At 40.9% G+C, this 20502-nt stretch overlaps 1 protein-coding gene across 3 annotated transcripts in view; it reads right to left on the bottom strand.

Annotated features, from left to right (window-relative positions):
* LOC139410548 (STAM-binding protein-like A) overlaps positions 1–9885 on the bottom strand; it is a 31121-nt gene extending 21236 nt beyond the window's left edge. Inside the window, exons 1-2 of one of the 3 annotated variants that reach the window (XM_071155821.1) lie at positions 9673–9885; positions 2808–3031 (exon numbers count right to left, since the gene is read on the bottom strand). In XM_071155821.1, coding sequence (XP_071011922.1) covers positions 2808–3010 — 203 coding nt within the window. In that variant the 5' untranslated portion in view covers positions 3011–3031; positions 9673–9885. The remainder of the gene's footprint in view (positions 1–2807; positions 3032–9672) is intronic. The other 2 variants (XM_071155822.1, XM_071155823.1) reach the window with 2 other exon arrangements.
* Positions 9886–20502: the final 10617 nt, after the last annotated feature.

The following is a 20502-nucleotide window of genomic DNA, read 5'->3' as shown; positions in this document are numbered from 1 at the left end:
GACCTATCTGGAGTATTAGTCCTGTCCTATCTGGAGTAATAGTCCTGTCCTATCTGGAGTATTTCTCCTGTCCTATCTGGAGTATTAGTCCTGTCCGATCTGGTGTATTAGTCCTGTCCTGTCTGGAGTATTGCTCCTGTCCTATCTGGAGTATTTATCCTGTCCTATCTGGAGTATTTATCCTGTCCTATCTGGAGTATTTCTCCTGTCCTATCTGGAGTATTTCTCCTGTCCTATCTGGAGTATTTCTCCTGTCCTGTCTGGAGTATTTCTCCTGTCCTGTCTGGAGTATTAGTCCTGTCCTGTCTGGTGTATTAGTCCTGTCTGGAGTATTTCTCCTGTCCTATCTGGAGTATTTCTCCTGTCCTATCTGGAGTATTTATCCTGTCCTGTCTGGAGTATTAGTCCTGTCCTATCTGGAGTATTTCTCCTGTCCTATCTGGAGTATTTCTCCTGTCCTATCTGGAGTATTTATCCTGTCCTATCTGGAGTATTTCTCCTGTCCTGTCTGGAGTATTAGTCCTGTCCTATCTGGAGTATTTATCCTGTCCTGTCTGGAGTATTAGTCCTGTCCTATCTGGAGTATTTCTCCTGTCCTGTCTGGAGTATTTATCCTGTCCTATCTGGAGTATTTATCCTGTCCTGTCTGGAGTATTTCTCCTGTCCTATCTGGAGTATTTCTCCTGTCCTATCTGGAGTATTTCTCCTGTCCTGTCTGGAGTATTTATCCTGTCCTATCTGGAGTATTTCTCCTGTGATTATTTTTATTTGACCCTGCTGGTCATCTATGAACATCACGAAGAACAATCTGGCCTTAATGGCCATTATATACTCTTGTAATTTCCACCCGGCAAAGACAGAGCCAGAGGACTGGCCACCCCACAGAGCCTGGCTCCTCTCTAGGTTTATTCCTTGGTTCCTGCCTTTCTAGGGAGTTTCTCCTAGCCACCGTGCTTCTACAACTGCATTGCTTGCTGTTTGGGGTTTTAGGCTGAGTTTCTGTATAACACTTTGTGACATCTGCTGATGTAAACAGGGCTTTATAAAAAACATTTCATTGATTGATTCATATTCCTGACTTATAACAGTGATAGCATGTATTTCAGATGAGGCTCATACTTCCCAGAACACCTGCTGTGTATTTCAGATGAGGCCCATACTTCCCAGGACACCTGCTGTGTGTTTCAGATAAGGCCCATACTTCCCAGAACACCTGCTGTGTGTTTCAGATAAGGCCCATACTTCCCAGAACACCTGCTGTGTGTTTCAGATGAGGCCCATACTACCCAGGACACCTGCTGTGCATTTTAGATGAGGCCCATACTTCCCAGGACACCTGCTGTGTGTTTCAGATGAGGCCCATACTTCCCAGAACACCTGCTGTGTGTTTCAGATGAGGCCCATACTTCCCAGGGCACCTGCTGTGTATTTCAGATGAGGCCCATACTTCCCAGGACACCTGCTGTGCGTTTCAGATGAGGCCCATACTTCCCAGGACACCTGCTGTGTGTTTCAGATGAGGCCCATACTTCCCAGGACACCTGCTGTGTGTTTCAGATGAGGCCCATACTTCCCAGGACACCTGTTGTGTGTTTCAGATAAGGCCCATACTTCCCAGAACACCTGCTGTGTGTTTCAGATGAGGCCCATACTACCCAGGACACCTGCTGTGCATTTTAGATGAGGCCCATACTTCCCAGGACACCTGCTGTGTGTTTCAGATGAGGCCCATACTTCCCAGAACACCTGCTGTGTGTTTCAGATGAGGCCCATACTTCCCAGGGCACCTGCTGTGTATTTCAGATGAGGCCCATACTTCCCAGGACACCTGCTGTGCGTTTCAGATGAGGCCCATACTTCCCAGGACACCTGCTGTGTGTTTCAGATGAGGCCCATACTTCCCAGGACACCTGCTGTGTGTTTCAGATGAGGCCCATACTTCCCAGGACACCTGTTGTGTGTTTCAGATGAGGCCCATACTTCCCAGGACACCTGCTGTGTGTTTCAGATGAGCCCCATACTTCCCAGGACACCTGCTGTGCGTTTCAGATGAGGCCCATACTTCCCAGGACACCTGCAGTGTGTTTCAGATGAGGCCCATACTTCCCAGGACACCTGCTGTGCATTTTAGATGAGGCCCATACTTCCCAGGACAGCTGCTGTGTGTTTCAGATGAGGCCCATACTTCCCAGAACACCTGCTGTGTGTTTCAGATGAGGCCCATACTTCCCAGGGCACCTGCTGTGTATTTCAGATGAGGCCCATACTTCCCAGGACACCTGCTGTGCGTTTCAGATGAGGCCCATACTTCCCAGGACACCTGCTGTGTGTTTCAGATGAGGCCCATACTTCCTAGGACACCTGCTGTGTGTTTCAGATGAGGCCCATACTTCCCAGGACACCTGCTGTGCGTTTCAGATGAGGCCCATACTTCCCAGGACACCTGCTGTGTGTTTCAGATGAGGCCCATACTTCCCAGGACACCTGCTGTGTGTTTCAGATGAGGCCCATACTTCCCATTCATTTGAGACTAAGGCATTTTATCTGGATCTAAGCTCTACAGCTCATCTCAACATGATAGTTTATTGGGTTGCAGACAATATGGTACATTGTCCCCACTACTACCATAAACACATGTCCCCAGGGGGGAGAGATGCCTGGCTAAGTAACCGGCAACACACTGACACTTCATCTATCTTGGGTTCTCTGTCTTGTGACACGACGGTCTTCTTGACAACACCTTCATCAGTGGCGTCACCCTAAAACCTAGAAATGTAATGGAGCCTAGTTTCACCAACGTAACTTACGTGATGTACTTGTTGTAGAGTACGAAGGCGTGCTCTGCGTTGCCCTCCTCGGTGTAGGTGTTGGCCATACGGATCATCTCCACGCCTGACCTGAAGTACCTCCGGGGAGGAACGTCCTCGTTCACGTCCACAGAGCTGCCTTTCTTGGTCAGGGCACGGACACGGTCCTCAGGGGGCAGGCTGACATCAGTGTGGTCTGCCATCAGGACCTTCCTCCTACACACCTGACAGGAAATCAAACCTTTGTTAGTCCGCTTCAGAAATTGCACCACACACACACACACACACACACACACACACACACAGTGCCTTGCGAAAGTATTCGGCCCCCTTGAACTTTGCGACCTTTTGCAGCAAGCAATGAAGGAGGAATGGGAAAAAATTTCAGTCTCTCGATGTGCAAAACTGATAGAGACATACCCCAAGCGACTTACAGCTGTAATCGCAGCAAAAGGTGGCGCTACAAAGTATTAACTTAAGGGGGCTGAATAATTTTGCATGCCCAATTTTTCAGTTTTTGATTTGTTAAAAAAGTTTGAAATATCCAATAAATGTCGTTCCACTTCATGATTGTGTCCCACTTGTTGTTGATACTTCACAAAAAAATACAGTTTTATATCTTTATGTTTGAAGCCTGAAATGTGGCAAAAGGTCGCAAAGTTCAAGGGGGCCGAATACTTTCGCAAGGCACTGTATATAGTGCACTATTTTTTACCAGCTGAACATCAGCACGGCTCGCTGGGGCTCCGTCCATCTCCCCTACACAACTGACAGGGACTTAATCAATTAATCAAAAGTATTGATTAAACTCTGGTTTACATCAGCACTTGTCACAGAGGGGCGCGTTCCACAGCTAAGGGCGAGGCAACAACCAATGGTTGCGGGCCATGTCACTGACTGTGTCAGACTGACAGATTGCTAGAACATGTGATTTAGTCAAATGATACTTAAAATAGCTATCCAGTTGTTGTAAGATCTGCTGTCAGGTGTCAGCAACGTCTAATCAGATGAACGCTCCCAAAGGCCGCGTTTACACAGGAGAGACTTAGTTCTTCACTGGGGTTAGGGTTAGTAGGGTTAACCTAACCAGTTTACACAGGAGAGACTTAGTTCTTCACGGACTTATGAAACTTTAAAATGTGTTACTGTTAAATCACTTTGGATGTATTTACACAGGCAGACAAATTCTGATATTTTTTCCCACTAATTGCTATTTTACAGATCCACCCACATCACAGATCCACCCACATCACAGATCCACCCACATCAAAAGATCCACCCACATCACAGATCCACCCACATCAGATCCACCCACATCAGATCCACCCACATCAGATCCACCCACATCAGATCCACCCACATCAGATATTTTTCAGTGCTGACCTGACTCGCAGCTGCGAGTCGCATGGAGGCGAATGGATTGAGTTCCGTCCTGATGAGCCCTTCAAAGCTAGCTAATGTATGCTGGCTAGCTGGCAGCCACAGCAGAACGGTGTTAGTTCAAACTTGGAAAAGAAAGTGATGTTTATTTCGATGGGCGAGGGAGAAGTTACTTGTAGTACAGGTCACCAGCTGTATATTTAGAGTAGAACAGCAGCCTACGAGTTGTTTCCATACTACTTGATTATATTTAGAGTAGAACATCAGCCTAAGAGTTGTTCCATCCTACTTGATTATATTTAGAGTAGAACAGCAGCCTAAGAGTTGTTTCCATACTACTTGATTATATTTAGAGTAGAACATCAGCCTAAGAGTTGTTCCATTCTACTTGATTATATTTAGAGTAGAACAGCAGCCTAAGAGTTGTTTCCATACTACTTGATTATATTTAGAGTAGAACATCAGCCTAAGAGTTGTTCCATCCTACTTGATTATATTTAGAGTAGAACAGCAGCCTAAGAGTTGTTCCATCCTACTTGATTATATTTAGAGTAGAACAGCAGCCTAAGAGTTGTTTCCATCCTACTTGATCATATTTAGAATAGAACAGCAGCCTAAGAGTTGTTTCCATCCTACTTGATCATATTTAGAGTAGAACAGCAGCCTAAGAGTTGTTCCAACATACTTGATTATATTTAGAGTAGAACAGCAGCCTAAGAGTTGTTCCATCCTACTTGATTAGAGTAGAACAGCAGCCTAAGAGTTATTCCATACTACTTGATCATATTTAGAGTAGAACAGCAACCTAAGAGTTGTTCCATACTACTTGATTATATTTAGAGTAGAACAGCAGCCTAAGAGTTGTTTCATTCTACTTGATTCGAGTAGAACAGCAGCCTAAGAGTTGTTCCATAATACTTGATTATATTTAGAGTAGAACAGCAGCCTAAGAGTTGTTCCATCCTACTTGATCATATTTAGAGTAGAACAGCAGCCTAAGAGTTGTTCCATCCTACTTGATTATATTTAGAGTAGAACAGCAGCCTAAGCTCTGTTCCATACTACTTGATTATATTTAGAGTAGGACAGCAGCCTAAGAGTTGTTCCATTCTACTTGATTAGAGTAGAACAGCAGCCTAAGAGTTGTTCCATACTACTTGATCATATTTAGAGTAGGACAGCAGCCTAAGAGTTGTTCCATCCTACTTGATTATATTTAGAGTAGAACAGCAGCCTAAGAGTTGTTCCACCCTACTTGATCATATTTAGAGTAGAACAGCAGCCTAAGAGTTGTTCCATACTACTTGATCATATTTAGAGTAGAACAGCAGCCTAAGAGTTGTTCCATCCTACTTGATCATATTTAGAGTAGTACAGCAGCCTAAGAGTTGTTCCATACTACTTGATTAGAGTAGAACAGCAGCCTAAGAGTTGTTCCATCCTACTTGATTATATTTAGAGTAGAACAGCAGCCTAAAAGTTGTTCCATACTACTTGATTATATTTAGAGTAGAACAGCAGCCTAAGAGTTGTTCTATTCTACTTGATTATATTTAGAGTAGAACAGCAGCCTAAGAGTTGTTCTATACTACTTGATTATATTTAGAGTAGAACAGCAGCCTAAAAGTTGTTCCATACTACTTGATTATATTTAGAGTAGAACAGCAGCCTAAGAGTTGTTCTATTCTACTTGATTAGAGTAGAACAGCAGCCCAGGAGTTGTTCTATTCTACTTGATTAGAGAAGAACAGCAGCCTAAGAGTTGTTCCATCCTACTTGATTATATTTAGAGTAGGACAGCAGCCTAAGAGTTGTTTCCATCCTACTTGATTAGAGAAGAACAGCAGCCTAAGAGTTGTTTCCAACCTACTTGATTATATTTAGAGTAGGACAGCAGCCTAAGAGTTGTTTCCATCCTACTTGATTAGAGAAGAACAGCAGCCTAAGAGTTGTTTCCATACTACTTGATTATATTTATAGTAGGACAGCAGCCTAAGAGTTGTTTCCATCCTACTTGATTAGCGTAGGAAAGCAGCCAAAGAGTTGTTCCATGCAACTTGATTAGAGAAGAAAAGCAGCATAAGAGTTGTTCCATACTACTTGATTAGAGTAGGAAAGCAGCCTAAGAGTTGTTCTATCCTACTTGATTATATTTAGAGTAGAACAGCAGCCTAAGAGTTGTTTCCATTCTACTTGATTAGAGTAGAACAGCAGCCTAAGAGTTGTTTCCATACTACTTGATTAGAGTAGGAAAGCAGCCTAAGAGTTGTTCTATTCTACTTGATTATATTTAGAGTAGAACAGCAGCCTAAGGGTTGTTCCATCCTACTTGATTAGAGTAGGACAGCAGCCTAAGCTATGTTTCATCCTACTTGATTATATTTAGAGTAGAACAGCAGCCTAAGAGTTGTTCCATCCTACTTGATTATATTTAGAGTAGGACAGCAGCCTAAGAATTGTTCCATCCTACTTGATTAGAGTAGAACAGCAGCCTAAGAGTTGTTCCATCCTACTTGATTATATTTAGAGTAGAACAGCAGCCTAAGGGTTGTTCCATCCTACTTGATTATATTTAGAGTAGGACAGCAGCCTAAGAGTTGTTCCAACATACTTGATTATATTTAGAGTAGAACAGCAGCCTAAGAGTTGTTCCATCCTACTTGATTATATTTAGAGTAGGACAGCAGCCTAAGAGTTGTTCCATCATACTTGATTAGAGTAGAACAGCAGCCTAAGAGTTGTTCCATTCTACTTGATTAGAGTAGAACAGCAGCCTAAGAGTTGTTCCATACTACTTGATCATATTTAGAGTAGAACAGCAGCCTAAGAGTTGTTCTATTCTACTTGATTATATTTAGAGTAGAACAGCAGCCTAAGAGTTGTTCCATCCTACTTGATTATATTTAGAGTAGGACAGCAGCCTAAGAGTTGTTCCATTCTACTTGATTAGAGTAGAACAGCAGCCTAAGAGTTGTTCCATATTACTTGATTATATTTAGAGTAGAACAGCAGCCTAAGAGTTGTTCTATCCTACTTGATTATATTTAGAGTAGAACAGCAGCCTAAGAGTTGTTCCATCCTACTTGATTATATTTAGAGTAGAACAGCAGCCTAAGAGTTGTTCCATCCTACTTGATTATATTTAGAGTAGAACAGCAGCCTAAGAGTTGTTCCATCCTACTTGATTATATTTAGAGTAGGACAGCAGCCCAGGAGTTGTTTCATCATACTGGATTAGAACTTCTTCCTACCAAAAAACAAACTTGTAAAGCCACCCACGGACCACCCGCACCCCAACCATCAGTATAGAGTAGGAGTTCTCTATGTTTGACAAGTAGTATGAAGCTGTGGCTTCCCTGTGAAAATGGTGATGTTCGCTTGTATTATCTGCCATACAGTAGCAGGTTTTGTCCACTAGATGCCACTGTTCCTACTACACTCTTATCCAGTAGATTTGGTTCATTATGAAAATAAATTGTGTGGTCATCCTCAAATTCAAGCCTGTCCTCCATGAAAGCAAATCTGTTGGTCAACCTTTAATGCTTAATCTGTGACCAGGAAACGGAGCCTTTGTGTGTCGTATATTCCCTTAAAAAAAAGGTCTGGACGAATTACTGTTAGACCTTTCCTGGTGAACAAGTACACCAATAGTTTACAGCAGTTTCAATGGTAAAAGTCCCAAACACACACTGTATTGTGTTTTGCAGTGGTAGTGTTGTTTGATTGAAATGGTAAAGGTCACTAAGTCACACTACATATAGAGCTTATTCCTCATCATTTTATTGACCAACACAAGACTGCTATGCAATTCATTTTTGTTAAGGTTGTCACCACATTTAAGTTGCTTGCCATCAACGTTTTGGGCTTGTAGGAAAAGTCTTCATAATAGAATTGCAAAGGGATTGCCCTCAGAGCAGCATCGTGTTGGACTACTCAAGGAGAGTCAGGTTGAAGCAGTAGGTTGCTAAGAGAACGACAAACAATTGATTTCATGGACGACTGACTTGAATTGAGGATGACCACACAATATATTTTCAAAGTTGTAAAGGAAATGTTGTGATCTATTTAACAAAACACCCCAAAAAAGTCTGGAAATCCAGATGTTTTCAAGAGACCCTCCACAACCTGCACCACTCATCCAGGGAGGACAGAAAGTACCAGTGGTATCAACGACCAAGTATCTTGGTTTTCATCTAGACTCTAACCTCAGCGGTGATGCACGTGAAGCAGTGGCCTCACTGAGAAATGGCCTGAAGATTTGGTCACAGTGTACACTACACTGGTCAGGCATGGTCTGGAATACGGTGGAGTGATATTAGTTGGATGCAACAAAAAGCAGCAGCCCCAACTGAACATGGTGCAGAGGAGGGGCCCTGAGGCACATCTCCAGAGGGGGAGCAGTCCAGCCACAGCTCCCGTCACTGCAGAACAATTCTACACATTTTGCTATGAGGTTGAGAGAACAATGTGCTGTTCTATAGCAAATTCCCTTCAATTCTACACATTTTGCCATGGCTAATACCATCCAAGTGACTCAAACATCATAACAAAATCAATGGGGGCCCCACGCCATGACAAAAATACTCCTGAATGTATAATTTGTTTTATTGTATATTCTCACCTGACTGTCTAGCTTTGATTTAGGTGTTTGTTAGTTATCAAAGTTGATCTTATTGAAAACAATGTCTACACTGTATTTCTGATCAAGTTGATGTTATTTTAAAGGACATCATTTTTTTTTTTAAACAAGGACATTTCTAAGTGACCCCAAACTTTTGAACGGTAGTGTACATAGGTCCACTATCTTTTCTACATACTTTAGGTCCATCCATAAAAGTTATATATATATATATAAAATATATATATATATATATATATAAATTATGTTTGGACGTAGGTGGCCTGAAAAAAAACACTTAGGAGGCCACCCAAGACATTTCTATGCAGAAAAAAAACTTTCAGATATTTAAATATATGTTTCAGCCTTATATGGACAATCATTAAAATATGTGACCGATCGGCTCAAATCGGTCTTAAGCAGCGAAATGTTGTTTCTTACATTTGATAAAAGTAGAGACTAAACTCTACCTGTGCGACCTACGGATAACAGGCGTGGCCATAAAGCCTCTCCCTGATAACACACATTGTTATGAAGTTTCCACAATTAAGTTTCCACAATTAAGTTCTTATGTATATTAAGTATTTTGTGCATAAATATGTGTTTTTTACCCAGAATGTTGGACTATCTAGCCAACAGAAAACGTCTGAGCATGATGAATCTGTAGCTAGCCAACTTCTCAATCCATATAATATGTTTGGGAGGCTAGCTAGCCAGCCATGACCGATGTGAAGTTACCCGGACATTTGATGTATGCTAGATGGAAATGTTTCACCATCATCCATAATGAAAAACATGAATTGCAGGGTCAAGATTGATGTGCCAGCAGTTATAACACTAGCTAGTAGCTTAGCAAAACTAACTTACGTTCGATTGTTTTCAAATTCCCTCCTGGTTGAGCGAGGAAATATGTAGGTTTCACCAACAAATAAGTATCAAAGGATATATCATTCAATTCAGGACCTATTTATCGTTGTCTTTATCAAGTAAATCTTCAGTTAAGTAAATAATTAGCTAGCAAGGTGGCTAATTGTTACAACCGTCTACTTCCGCATCTCCACCAGCGTCTCGTCAGCAACACAAAAACTTAACTTCCGGGTCATGGAATTTCGGCAAAAGAAAAGTGCTCTACGTAACAGAAGAAAGGTGTTGTTGTCTGTATTTATTGATGATATATGACATTGATTGTCTAAGCATTAACATTGATGTGATGGTATTAATTAAAAGTCATTTTGATCGAAATGTGCAAATTGTCCAAACAGATCATTAAGGCAGACGGATTATTTTAAATATGCTATTGGACAATCAACAGATATGGCTTATTAACCTATACGGTCCAAATAATGATGATCCAAGCTTCTTTTAAAATATATATAAGAATCTATCAACTCTACAAGCAGCAATAGACTCTATTATTATGGTGGGAGATTTTAATACGGTTTTAAATACCTCTATGGACCTGAAAGGAAATCACACTACAAACTATCACCCTCAGGCACCTAAGGAAATCATGAATGTCATGGATATATTGGAATTAGAGGATATATGGAGACTTAAATACCCTGATCTAGTGAGACATACATGGCGGAGGCTTAATCAAGCTAGTCATCTTGACTACTTTCTTATACCATTCTCTCTGGCACCAAAAGTTAAAAAAGTGTTGATAGGGGACAGAATGCGATCGGATCATCACATCATTTACATATATATTACTCTTACAGAATTTCCACATGGGCGAGGATATTGGAAATTGAATCAAAGCCTACTAGATGATAAATTGTTTAGAACTAGGACAGAAGAATTTATAACGGACTTTTTCAGACATAACATAGGTACAGCAGATTCCGTTATTGTATGGGACACTTTTAAATGTGCCTTTGGAGAATGTGCAATTCAGTACTCATCTATAAAACAAAAGCCATTTAGATCAAAATAGTCCATATTAACAAAGGAAATTGAAGGACTAACAGTACAGTTAGACAGCATTAAAAACTGTACCATAGAGGCTCAGAGTAAGTTACAGGAAAAACCAAAAGAAATGGAGGAACTTATTCAAGAAAGATCCAGTGTAATATATTATAAAAATAAAGCCAACTGGATGGAATATTTGGAAAAATGCACCAAACGATTTTTCAATCTTCAACATAGAAATGCTACCAATTATTTTTATTGAAACTTGTTACAAATTATATTTTGAAAGAGGAAGTAAAGTACTTTAGAATATGTGTTCGTTTCAGTCTCCTCCATCTCCACTAACCAAAGATAATTGTATGGATTTTTCCTAATAATAATGTAAAATTAACATCTGTACAGAAAGACTCATGTGAAGTCCAAAGGAACTTCTTGATGCAATTAAAGATTGTAAGTCTGGGAAAACTCCAGGGCTGGATGGCATACCCTTTTTTGATATGCTCAGAGGACCACTCCTATATAAACAGTAGATTATCAGACACGCAACAAGGTCTGATAACATTATTACTGTAACAGGACCCAAGTGGTATACTTTGGGGCATAAAAGTATTTAGTCAGCCACCAATTGTGCAAGTTCTCCCACTTAAAAAGATGAGAGAGGCCTGTAATTTTCATCATAGGTACACTTCAACGATGACAGACAAAATTCGAAAAAAAAATCAGAAAATCACATTGTAGGATTTTCTATGAATTTATTTGCAAATTATGGTGGAAAATAAGTATTTGGTCAATAACAGAAGTTTATCTCAATACTTTGTTATATAACCTTTGTTGGCAATGACAGAGGTCAAATGTTTTCTGTAAGTCTTCACAAGGTTTTCACACACTGTTGCTGGTATTTTGGCCCATTCCTCCATGCAGATCTCCTCCAGAGCAGTGGTGTTTTGGGGCTGTTGCTGGGCAACACAGACTTTCAACTCCCTCCAAAGATTTTCTATGGGTTTGAGATCTGGAGACTGGCTAGGCCACTCCAGGACCTTGAAATGCTTCTTACGAAGCCACTCCTTCGTTGCCCGGGCGGTGTGTTTGGGATCATTGTCATGCTGAAAGACCCAGCCAAGTTTCATCTTCAATGCCCTTGCTGATGGAAGGAGATTTTCACTCAAAATCTCACGATACATGGCCCCATTCATTCGTTCCTTTACACGGATCAATCGTCCTAGTTCCTTTGCAGAAAAACAGCCCCAAAGCATGATGTTTCCACCCCCATGCTTCACAGTAGGTATGGTGTTCTTTGGATGCAACTCAGCATTCTTTGTCCTCCAAACACGACGAGTTGAGTTTTTACCAAAAAGTTATATTTTGGTTTCATCTGACCATATGACATTCTCCCAATCTTCTTCTGGATCATCCAAATGCTCTCTAGCAAACTTCAGACGGGCCTGGACATGTACTGGCTTAAGCAGGGGGACACGTCTGGCACTGCAGGATTTGAGTCCCTGGCGGCGTAGTGTGTTACTGATGGTAGGCTTTGTTACTTTGGTCAAAGCTCTCTGCAGGTCATTCACTAGGTAAAATCAAATCAAATCAAATTTATTTATTATAGCCCTTCGTACATCAGCTGATATCTCAAAGTGCTGTACAGAAACCCAGCCTAAAACCCCAAACAGCAAGCAATGCAGGTGTAGAAGCACTAGGTCCCCCCGTGTGGTTCTGGGATTTTTGCTCACCGTTCTTGTGATCATTTTGACCACACGGGATGAGATCTTGCGTGGAGCCCCAGATCGAGGGAGATTATCAGTGGTCTTGTATGTCTTCCATTTCCTAATAATTGCTCCCACAGTTGATTTCTTCAAACCAAGCTGCTTACCTATTACAGATTCAGTCTTCCCATCCTGGTGCAGGTCTACAATTTTGTTTCTGGTGTCCTTTGACAGCTCTTTGGTCTGGCCATAGTGGAGTTTGGAGTGTGACTGTTTGAGGTTGTGGACAGGTGTCTTTTATACTGATAACAAGTTCAAACAGGTGCCATTAATACAGGTAACGAGTGGAGGACAGAGGAGCCTCTTAATTAAAGAAGAAGTTACAAGTCTGTGAGAGCCAGAAATCTTGCTTGTTTGTACGTGACCAAATACTTATTTTCCACCATAATTTGCAAATAAATTCATAAAAAATCAGACAATGTGATTTTCTGATTTTTTTTCTCATTTTGTCTGTCATAGTTGAAGTGTACCTATGATGAAAATTACAGGCCTCTCTCATATTTTTAAGCGGGAGAACTTGCACAATTGGTGGCTGACTAAATACTTTTTTGCCCCACTGTATATAAAGATCCAGTCCATTTAAAGAATTGGAGACCTCTTACACTTCAGTGTTGTGATGCAAAAATCCTAGCAAAATGCTTGGAGCATAGAATTAAAAAAGTATTGTCAGATATTATTAATCCTAATCAGACAGGTTTGTTACATGGACGATACATTGGAGATAATATAAGACAAGTACTGGAAACAATAGAATAATATGAAATATCGGGGACACCAGGACGGGTTTTCATAGCTGACTTTGAAAAGGCTATTGATACAGTACGACTGGAGTTTATATATAAATGCCTAGAATAATTCAATTTTGGGGAATCTCTTATAAAATGGGTTAAGGTTATGTATGGTAACCCTAGGTGTAAAATAGTAAATAATGGCTACATCTCAGGAAGTTCTAAACTGTCTAGAAGAGTAAAACAAGGTTGTCCACTATCGGCGTATCTATTTCTTATTGCCATTAAAATGTTAGCTATTAAAATTAGATCCAACAATAATATTAAGGGATTAGAAATCCGTGGCTTACAAATGAAGGTGTCATTGTACGCTGATGATTAATGTTTTCTTTTAAAACCACAATTAGAGTCTCTCCACGGCCTCATAGAGGATCTAGATACTTTTGCTATCCTCTCTGGATTAAAACCAAATTATGATAAATATACCATATTACGTATTGGATCACAAAAAAATGCAAATTTTACATTACTGTGTAGTTTACCAATTAAATGATCTGACGGAGATGTGGACATACTCAGTATACAAATCCCAAAATAAATAAACAAAATAAGTTATATCACAGTTTACCTATTTGCTTATGGTCTTGCCTACACCTAGTGACCTGCTTTTTAAATTATATGAACAAAAAATATTCAATTTGATTTGGAACGGCAAACCAGACAAAATGAAAAGGGCCTATTTATATAACGAATATGAATTCGGAGGGCAGAAATGATTAAATATTAAAGCATTAGACCTCTCACTAAAGCCATCAGTCAATGTCTCATCCTATGTTCAGGAAGGGCCTTTTCCCCTTAATTCAGATTATTGCTAACTTTCGTTATTTGAAATGGAAAGCATCTCCAAAATATCATTATTTTTTTAAACACATCTTATAAAGTTAGTTACAATGTCAGTTTCATCCACCTGAAAAGACAGAACAAACATACAACAAATATTGTGGTTAAACTCAAATATACTAATAGATATTTTTTTTAAAGTAAGGAACTTGTCCTTCGGCCCTGTATTAAAGAACATAAATGTTTAAAGAAAAGTGTGATGAATAAAAACACACCAATTTAATTTAAGGACCAAAAAACTGACAGCTGTGTTATATAAATTACAAAATAGTTGTGAAGAGATTGTTGATGTACCCATTCCATGGCACGTGGTTTATGAACGCAAAACAACGCCGGATTCAAAACTTCAACTTTTACCATTTATATTACTATACACAATTCTTGCAACCAATAGAATGTTATATATATGGGGGATACAATCTTCCCAGCTCTGCAGATTCTGCTGTGAGGAGGCAGAGTCATTAGATAATTTATTTTGGTATTGTCCATATGTAGCTCGTTTTTGGTCACAGGTCCAGGAATGGCTGAAGAATTGCAACATTTGCCTAGAACTAACGCTACAGATAGCAATACTGGGTGATTTGAAAAGCCATAGTCAATCAATCAATAATATAATAATGATATTAGCAAAAATGTGTATCTTTAATTTACAATCTGTAGAAGCTATGAGCATAGAAAGGTTCAGTATATGTATATATGTGTATATAGGTATGTGTATGTATATATGTGTATATAGGTATGTGTATGTATACAGTGCCTTGCGAAAGTATTCGGCCCCCTTGAACTTTGCGACCTTTTGCCACATTTCAGGCTTCAAACATAAAGATATAAAACTGTATTTTTTTGTGAAGAATCAACAACAAGTGGGACACAATCATGAAGTGGAACGACATTTATTGGATATTTCAAACTTTTTTAACAAATCAAAAACTGAAAAATTGGGCGTGCAAAATTATTCAGCCCCTTTACTTTCAGTGCAGCAAACTCTCTCCAGAAGTTCAGTGAGGATCTCTGAATGATCCAATGTTGACCTAAATGACTAATGATGATAAATACAACCCACCTGTGTGTAATCAAGTCTCCGTATAAATGCACCTGCACTGTGATAGTCTCAGAGGTCCGTTAAAAGCGCAGAGAGCATCATGAAGAACAAGGAACACACCAGGCAGGTCCGAGATACTGTTGTGAAGAAGTTTAAAGCCGGATTTGGATACAAAAAGATTTCCCAAGCTTTAAACATCCCAAGGAGCACTGTGCAAGCGATAATATTAAAATGGAAGGAGTATCAGACCACTGCAAATCTACCAAGACCTGGCCGTCCCTCTAAACTTTCAGCTCATACAAGGAGAAGACTGATCAGAGATGCAGCCAAGAGGCCCATGATCACTCTGGATGAACTGCAGAGATCTACAGCTGAGGTGGGAGACTCTGTCCATAGGACAACAATCAGTCGTATATTGCACAAATCTGGCCTTTATGGAAGAGTGGCAAGAAGAAAGCCATTTCTTAAAGATATCCATAAAAAGTGTTGTTTAAAGTTTGCCACAAGCCACCTGGGAGACACACCAAACATGTGGAAGAAGGTGCTCTGGTCAGATGAAACCAAAATTGAACTTTTTGGCAAAACGTTATGTTTGGCGTAATAGCAACACAGCTGAACACACCATCCCCACTGTCAAACATGGTGGTGGCAGCATCATGGTTTGGGCCTGCTTTTCTTCAGCAGGGACAGGGAAGATGGTTAAAATTGATGGGAAGATGGATGGAGCCAAATACAGGACCATTCTGGAAGAAAACCTGATGGAGTCTGCAAAAGACCTGAGACTGGGACGGAGATGTGTCTTCCAACAAGACAATGATCCAAAACATAAAGCAAAATCTACAATGGAATGGTTCAAAAATAAACATATCCAGGTGTTAGAATGGCCAAGTCAAAGTCCAGACCTGAATCCAATCGAGAATCTGTGTTAAGAACTGAAAACTGCTGTTCACAAATGCTCTCCATCCAACCTCACTGAGCTCGAGCTGTTTTGCAAGGAGGAATGGGAAAAAAAGTATCTCGATGTGCAAAACTGATAGAGACATACCCCAAGCGACTTACAGCTGTAATCGCAGCAAAAGGTGGCGCTACAAAGTATTAACTTAAGGGGGCTGAATAATTTTGCACGCCCAATTTTTCAGTTTTTGATTTGTTAAAAAAGTTTGAAATATCCAATAAATGTCGTTCCACTTCATGATTGTGTCCCACTTGTTGTTGATTCTTCACAAAAAAATACAGTTTTATATCTTTATGTTTGAATCCTGAAATGTGGCAAAAGGTCGCAAAGTTCAAGGGGGCCAAATACTTTCGCAAGGCACTGTATATGTGTATATAGGTATGTGTATGTATATATGTATATATAGGTATGTGTATGTATATATGTGTATATAGGTATGTGTATGTATATATAGGTATGTGTATGTATATATAGGTATGTTTATGTATATATGTGTATATAGGTATGTGTATGTATATATGTATATATGTATATAGGTATGTGTTTATGGGTACGTGTATGTAGATATATATATATGTATATACACCAAAAAAAGATATGGGGGGGGATTGGAAATGATGCAGACAATTATATTGATGGAAGCAACAATCTTTCTGGAATATTAAGCTGATCCTCCCCTATTAAAAAACCCATAAAAAACATTGATTCCTATTTTGTTAATGTTTAAGTGACATTTGCATTAAATGTTGGTTAGGTCAAATGCCAGCGAGCAATGAGGACTTGGCCCAATCGTACTTAATATTGAACGACTGTCCAGAATCGACTCGGGCTGATTTCTTCTGCCATAACTGAGGAGACATCGACTCGGGCTGATTTCTTCTGCCATAACTGAGGAGACATCGACTCTGGCTGATTTCTTCTGCCATAACTGAGGAGACATCGACTCGGGCTGATTTCTTCTGCCATAACTGAGGAGACACCGACTCGGGCTGATTTCTTCTGCCATAACTGAGGAGACATTGACTCGGGCTGATTTCTTCTGCCATAACTGAGGAGACATCGACTCGGGCTGATTTCTTCTGCCATAACTGAGGAGACACTGCTGGTGTCTTGACAGTGTCTCACCAGAAGTGGCACGATGCAAATTCACATTCATTTTACCCATCCACCCCAGATAGTTTTCAGTTCAGTTACATTACACTATTACATGATCAAAATACAAACAGCTGTAACAACCTTATACAATGAACAAGTAGACATATTCTCATTCTCAAAATTGTATTTTATTTGAACAGGAAAGATATTACAATTTAAAAATCACGTGGGGAGTAAGATCAGAGACCACAACATCACCTACAGTCTCCACTGCAGCCTGTCACAAAACATGTGCCTTTCACTACAACCAATACCATAGGCATCCATCTCTTGTATTGCTACCATGTTGTTGTCATGTTGTGTTGCTACCATGTTGTTGTTATGTTGTGTTGCTACCATGTTGTTGTCATGTTGTTGTTATATTGTGTTGCTACCATGTTGTTGTCATGTTGTATTGCCATCATGTTGTGTTGCTACCATGTTGTTGTCATGTTGTGTTGCTACCATGTTGTTGTCATGTTGTGTTGCTACCATGTTGTTGTCATGTTGTGTTGCTACCATGTTGTTGTCATGTTGTGGTGCTACCATGTTGTCATGTTGTGTTGCTACCATGTTGTTGTCATGGTGTGGTGCTACCATGTTGTTGTCATGTTGTGTTGCTACCATGTTGTTGTCATGTTGTGTTGCTACCATGCTGTTGTCATGTTGTGTTGCTACCATGCTGTTGTCATGTTGTGTTGCTACCATGTTGTTGTCATGGTGTGGTGCTACCATGTTGTTGTTATGTTGTGTTGCTACCATGTTGTTGTCATGTTGTGTTGCTGCTACGTTGTTGTCATGTGTTGCTACCATGTTGTGTTGCTGCTATGTTGTCTCTGGTCATGGTTTTAAAAGATCACTGAAGTATCAACTTTGCTGTGGGTCCATGGAAGCTGCAGTATTGAAATATAATTGTAACATGGTCTGAGAATAACAATATTGGAAGGCCAATTCAAGCATTGCGTAACATGACTAGTGTATTTTTGAAAAGCATTTTTACCAGTTTCATGGTAGAGAATTTGGTGTTTAATGTGCATGGCCTTCTACATCTGATGACTGAATACTATCTCAGGGTTTCTTTTAGAAAACTTTATAGTTACATTTTGTTTTGAAGTTATAATTTACCTGGATTAAATCTGGGTGAGGAGTGTAGTCTCCTGGATTAAATCTGGGTGAGGAGTGTAGTCTCCCGGATTAAATATGGGCGAGGAGTGTAGCCTCCTGGATTAAATCTGGGTGAGGAGTGTAGTCTCCTGGATTAAATCTGGGTGAGGAGTGTAGTCTCCTGGATTAAATCTGGGTGAGGAGTGTAGCCTCCTGGATTAAATCTGGGTGAGGAGTGTAGCCTCCTGGATTAAATCTGGGTGAGGAGTGTAGCCTCCTGGATTAAATCTGGGTGAGGAGTGTAGCCTCCTGGATTAAATCTGGGTGAGGAGTGTAGCCTCCTGGATTAAATATGGGTGAGGAGTGTAGCCTCCTGGATTAAATATGGGTGAGGAGTGTAGCCTCCTGGATTAAATATGGGTGAGGAGTGTAGCCTCCTGGATTAAATCTGGGTGAGGAGTGTAGCCTCCTGGATTAAATCTGGGTGAGGAGTGTAGCCTCCTGGATTAAATCTGGGTGAGGAGTGTAGCCTCCTGGATTAAATCTGGGTGAGGAGTGTAGCCTCCTGGATTAAATCTGGGTGAGGAGTGTAGCCTCCGGGATTAAATCTGGGTGAGGAGTGTAGCCTCCTGGATTAAATCTGGGTGAGGAGTGTAGCCTCCTGGATTAAATATGGGTGAGGAGTGTAGCCTCCTGGATTAAATATGGGTGAAGAGTGTAGCCTCCTGGATTAAATATGGGTGAAGAGTGTAGCCTCCAAGAACATCACCCTGCTGCCACAGCAACCATCAGCCCTCTAACAGACCACTGAGTTGAAACTATTCTCCTTTAGTCAGTTCCGACCATCTCCCGTCTTATTCTTCCCATTCACTCAGGTCAGAGCGACTATCTTCCCTTCTCTCCCTCCTCTTCCTTTCCTGTCTTGTTCTTCCCATTCACTCAGGTCAGAGCGACTATCCTCCCTTCTCTCCCTCCCTCTTCCTTTCCTGTTTTATTCTTCCCATTCACTCAGGTCAGAGCGACTATCCTCCCTTCTCTCCCTCTTCCTTTCCTGTTTTATTCTTCCCATTCACTCAGGTGAGAGTGACTATCCTCCCTTCTCTCCCTCTTCCTTTCCTGTCTTGTTTTTCCCCATTCACTCTTCTGAAAGCTGGTAGAGTACACATTGCCTGTTACCTTGCCAACCAAGAGCCTTGAAAAGAGCTACAGGCCCAGGTGTAAACAGTGATCATCTACAGCAACATCATGGAACAGCCTTATCTACAGTAGGGGGGGGGGGGGACATCATAGAACAGCTTCAAGGATGAGATTTCACAACTCACAGAGACAGACTTTCAGCCAGGTCCTCTGCCCTACATATGTCCAATCTGCTTAGAGGCGGACATGTCAATAACGGGATCAGTTTGGTGAATGTAATTGTCATTACATTGTGGTACAGTAGTAGTAGTAAACGGAGTGAACAAAACATTAGGAACACTCCTTCCACTGACCAGGTGATTCCAGGTGAAAGTTACGATCCCTTATCGATGTCACTTGTTAAATCCACTTCAATCAGTGTAGATTAGATATTCCTCTCGTGGTGTGGGGGGCTGTGCTTTGGCAAAGTAGGTGGGGTTATATCCTGCCTGTTTGGCCCTGTCCGGGGGTATCGTCGGACGGGGCCACAGTGCCTCCAGACCCCTCCTGTCTCAGCCTCCAGTATTTATGCTGCAGTAGTTTGTGTCGGGGCTAGGGTCAGTTTGTTATATCTGGAGTTTCTCCGGTCTTATCCGGTGTCCTGTGTGAATTTAAGTGTGCTCTCTCTAATTCTCTCTTTCTCTCTCTCGGAGGACCTGAGCCCTATGACCAAGCCTCAGGACTACCTGGCCTGATGGCTCCTTGCTGTCCCCAGTCCACCTGGTCGTGCTGCTGCTCCAGTTTCAACTGTTCTGCCTGCGGCTATGGACCCCTGACCTGTTCAAAGGACATGCTACCTGTCCCAGACCTGCTGTTTTCAACTCTCTAGAGACAGCAGGAGCGGTAGAGATACTCTGAAGGATCGGTTATGAAAAGCCAACTGACATTTAATCCTGAGGTGCTGACTTGCTGCACCCTCAACAACTCCTGTGATTATTATTATTTGACCCTGCTGGTCATCTATTAACATTTGAACATCTTGGC

Source organism: Oncorhynchus clarkii, chromosome 6 (assembly GCF_045791955.1).
Source record: "Oncorhynchus clarkii lewisi isolate Uvic-CL-2024 chromosome 6, UVic_Ocla_1.0, whole genome shotgun sequence".
Lineage (NCBI taxonomy): Eukaryota > Metazoa > Chordata > Actinopteri > Salmoniformes > Salmonidae > Oncorhynchus > Oncorhynchus clarkii.
The sequence above is the reverse complement of the archived record's forward strand: the minus strand, read 5'-3'. Positions and strand labels throughout refer to the sequence as shown.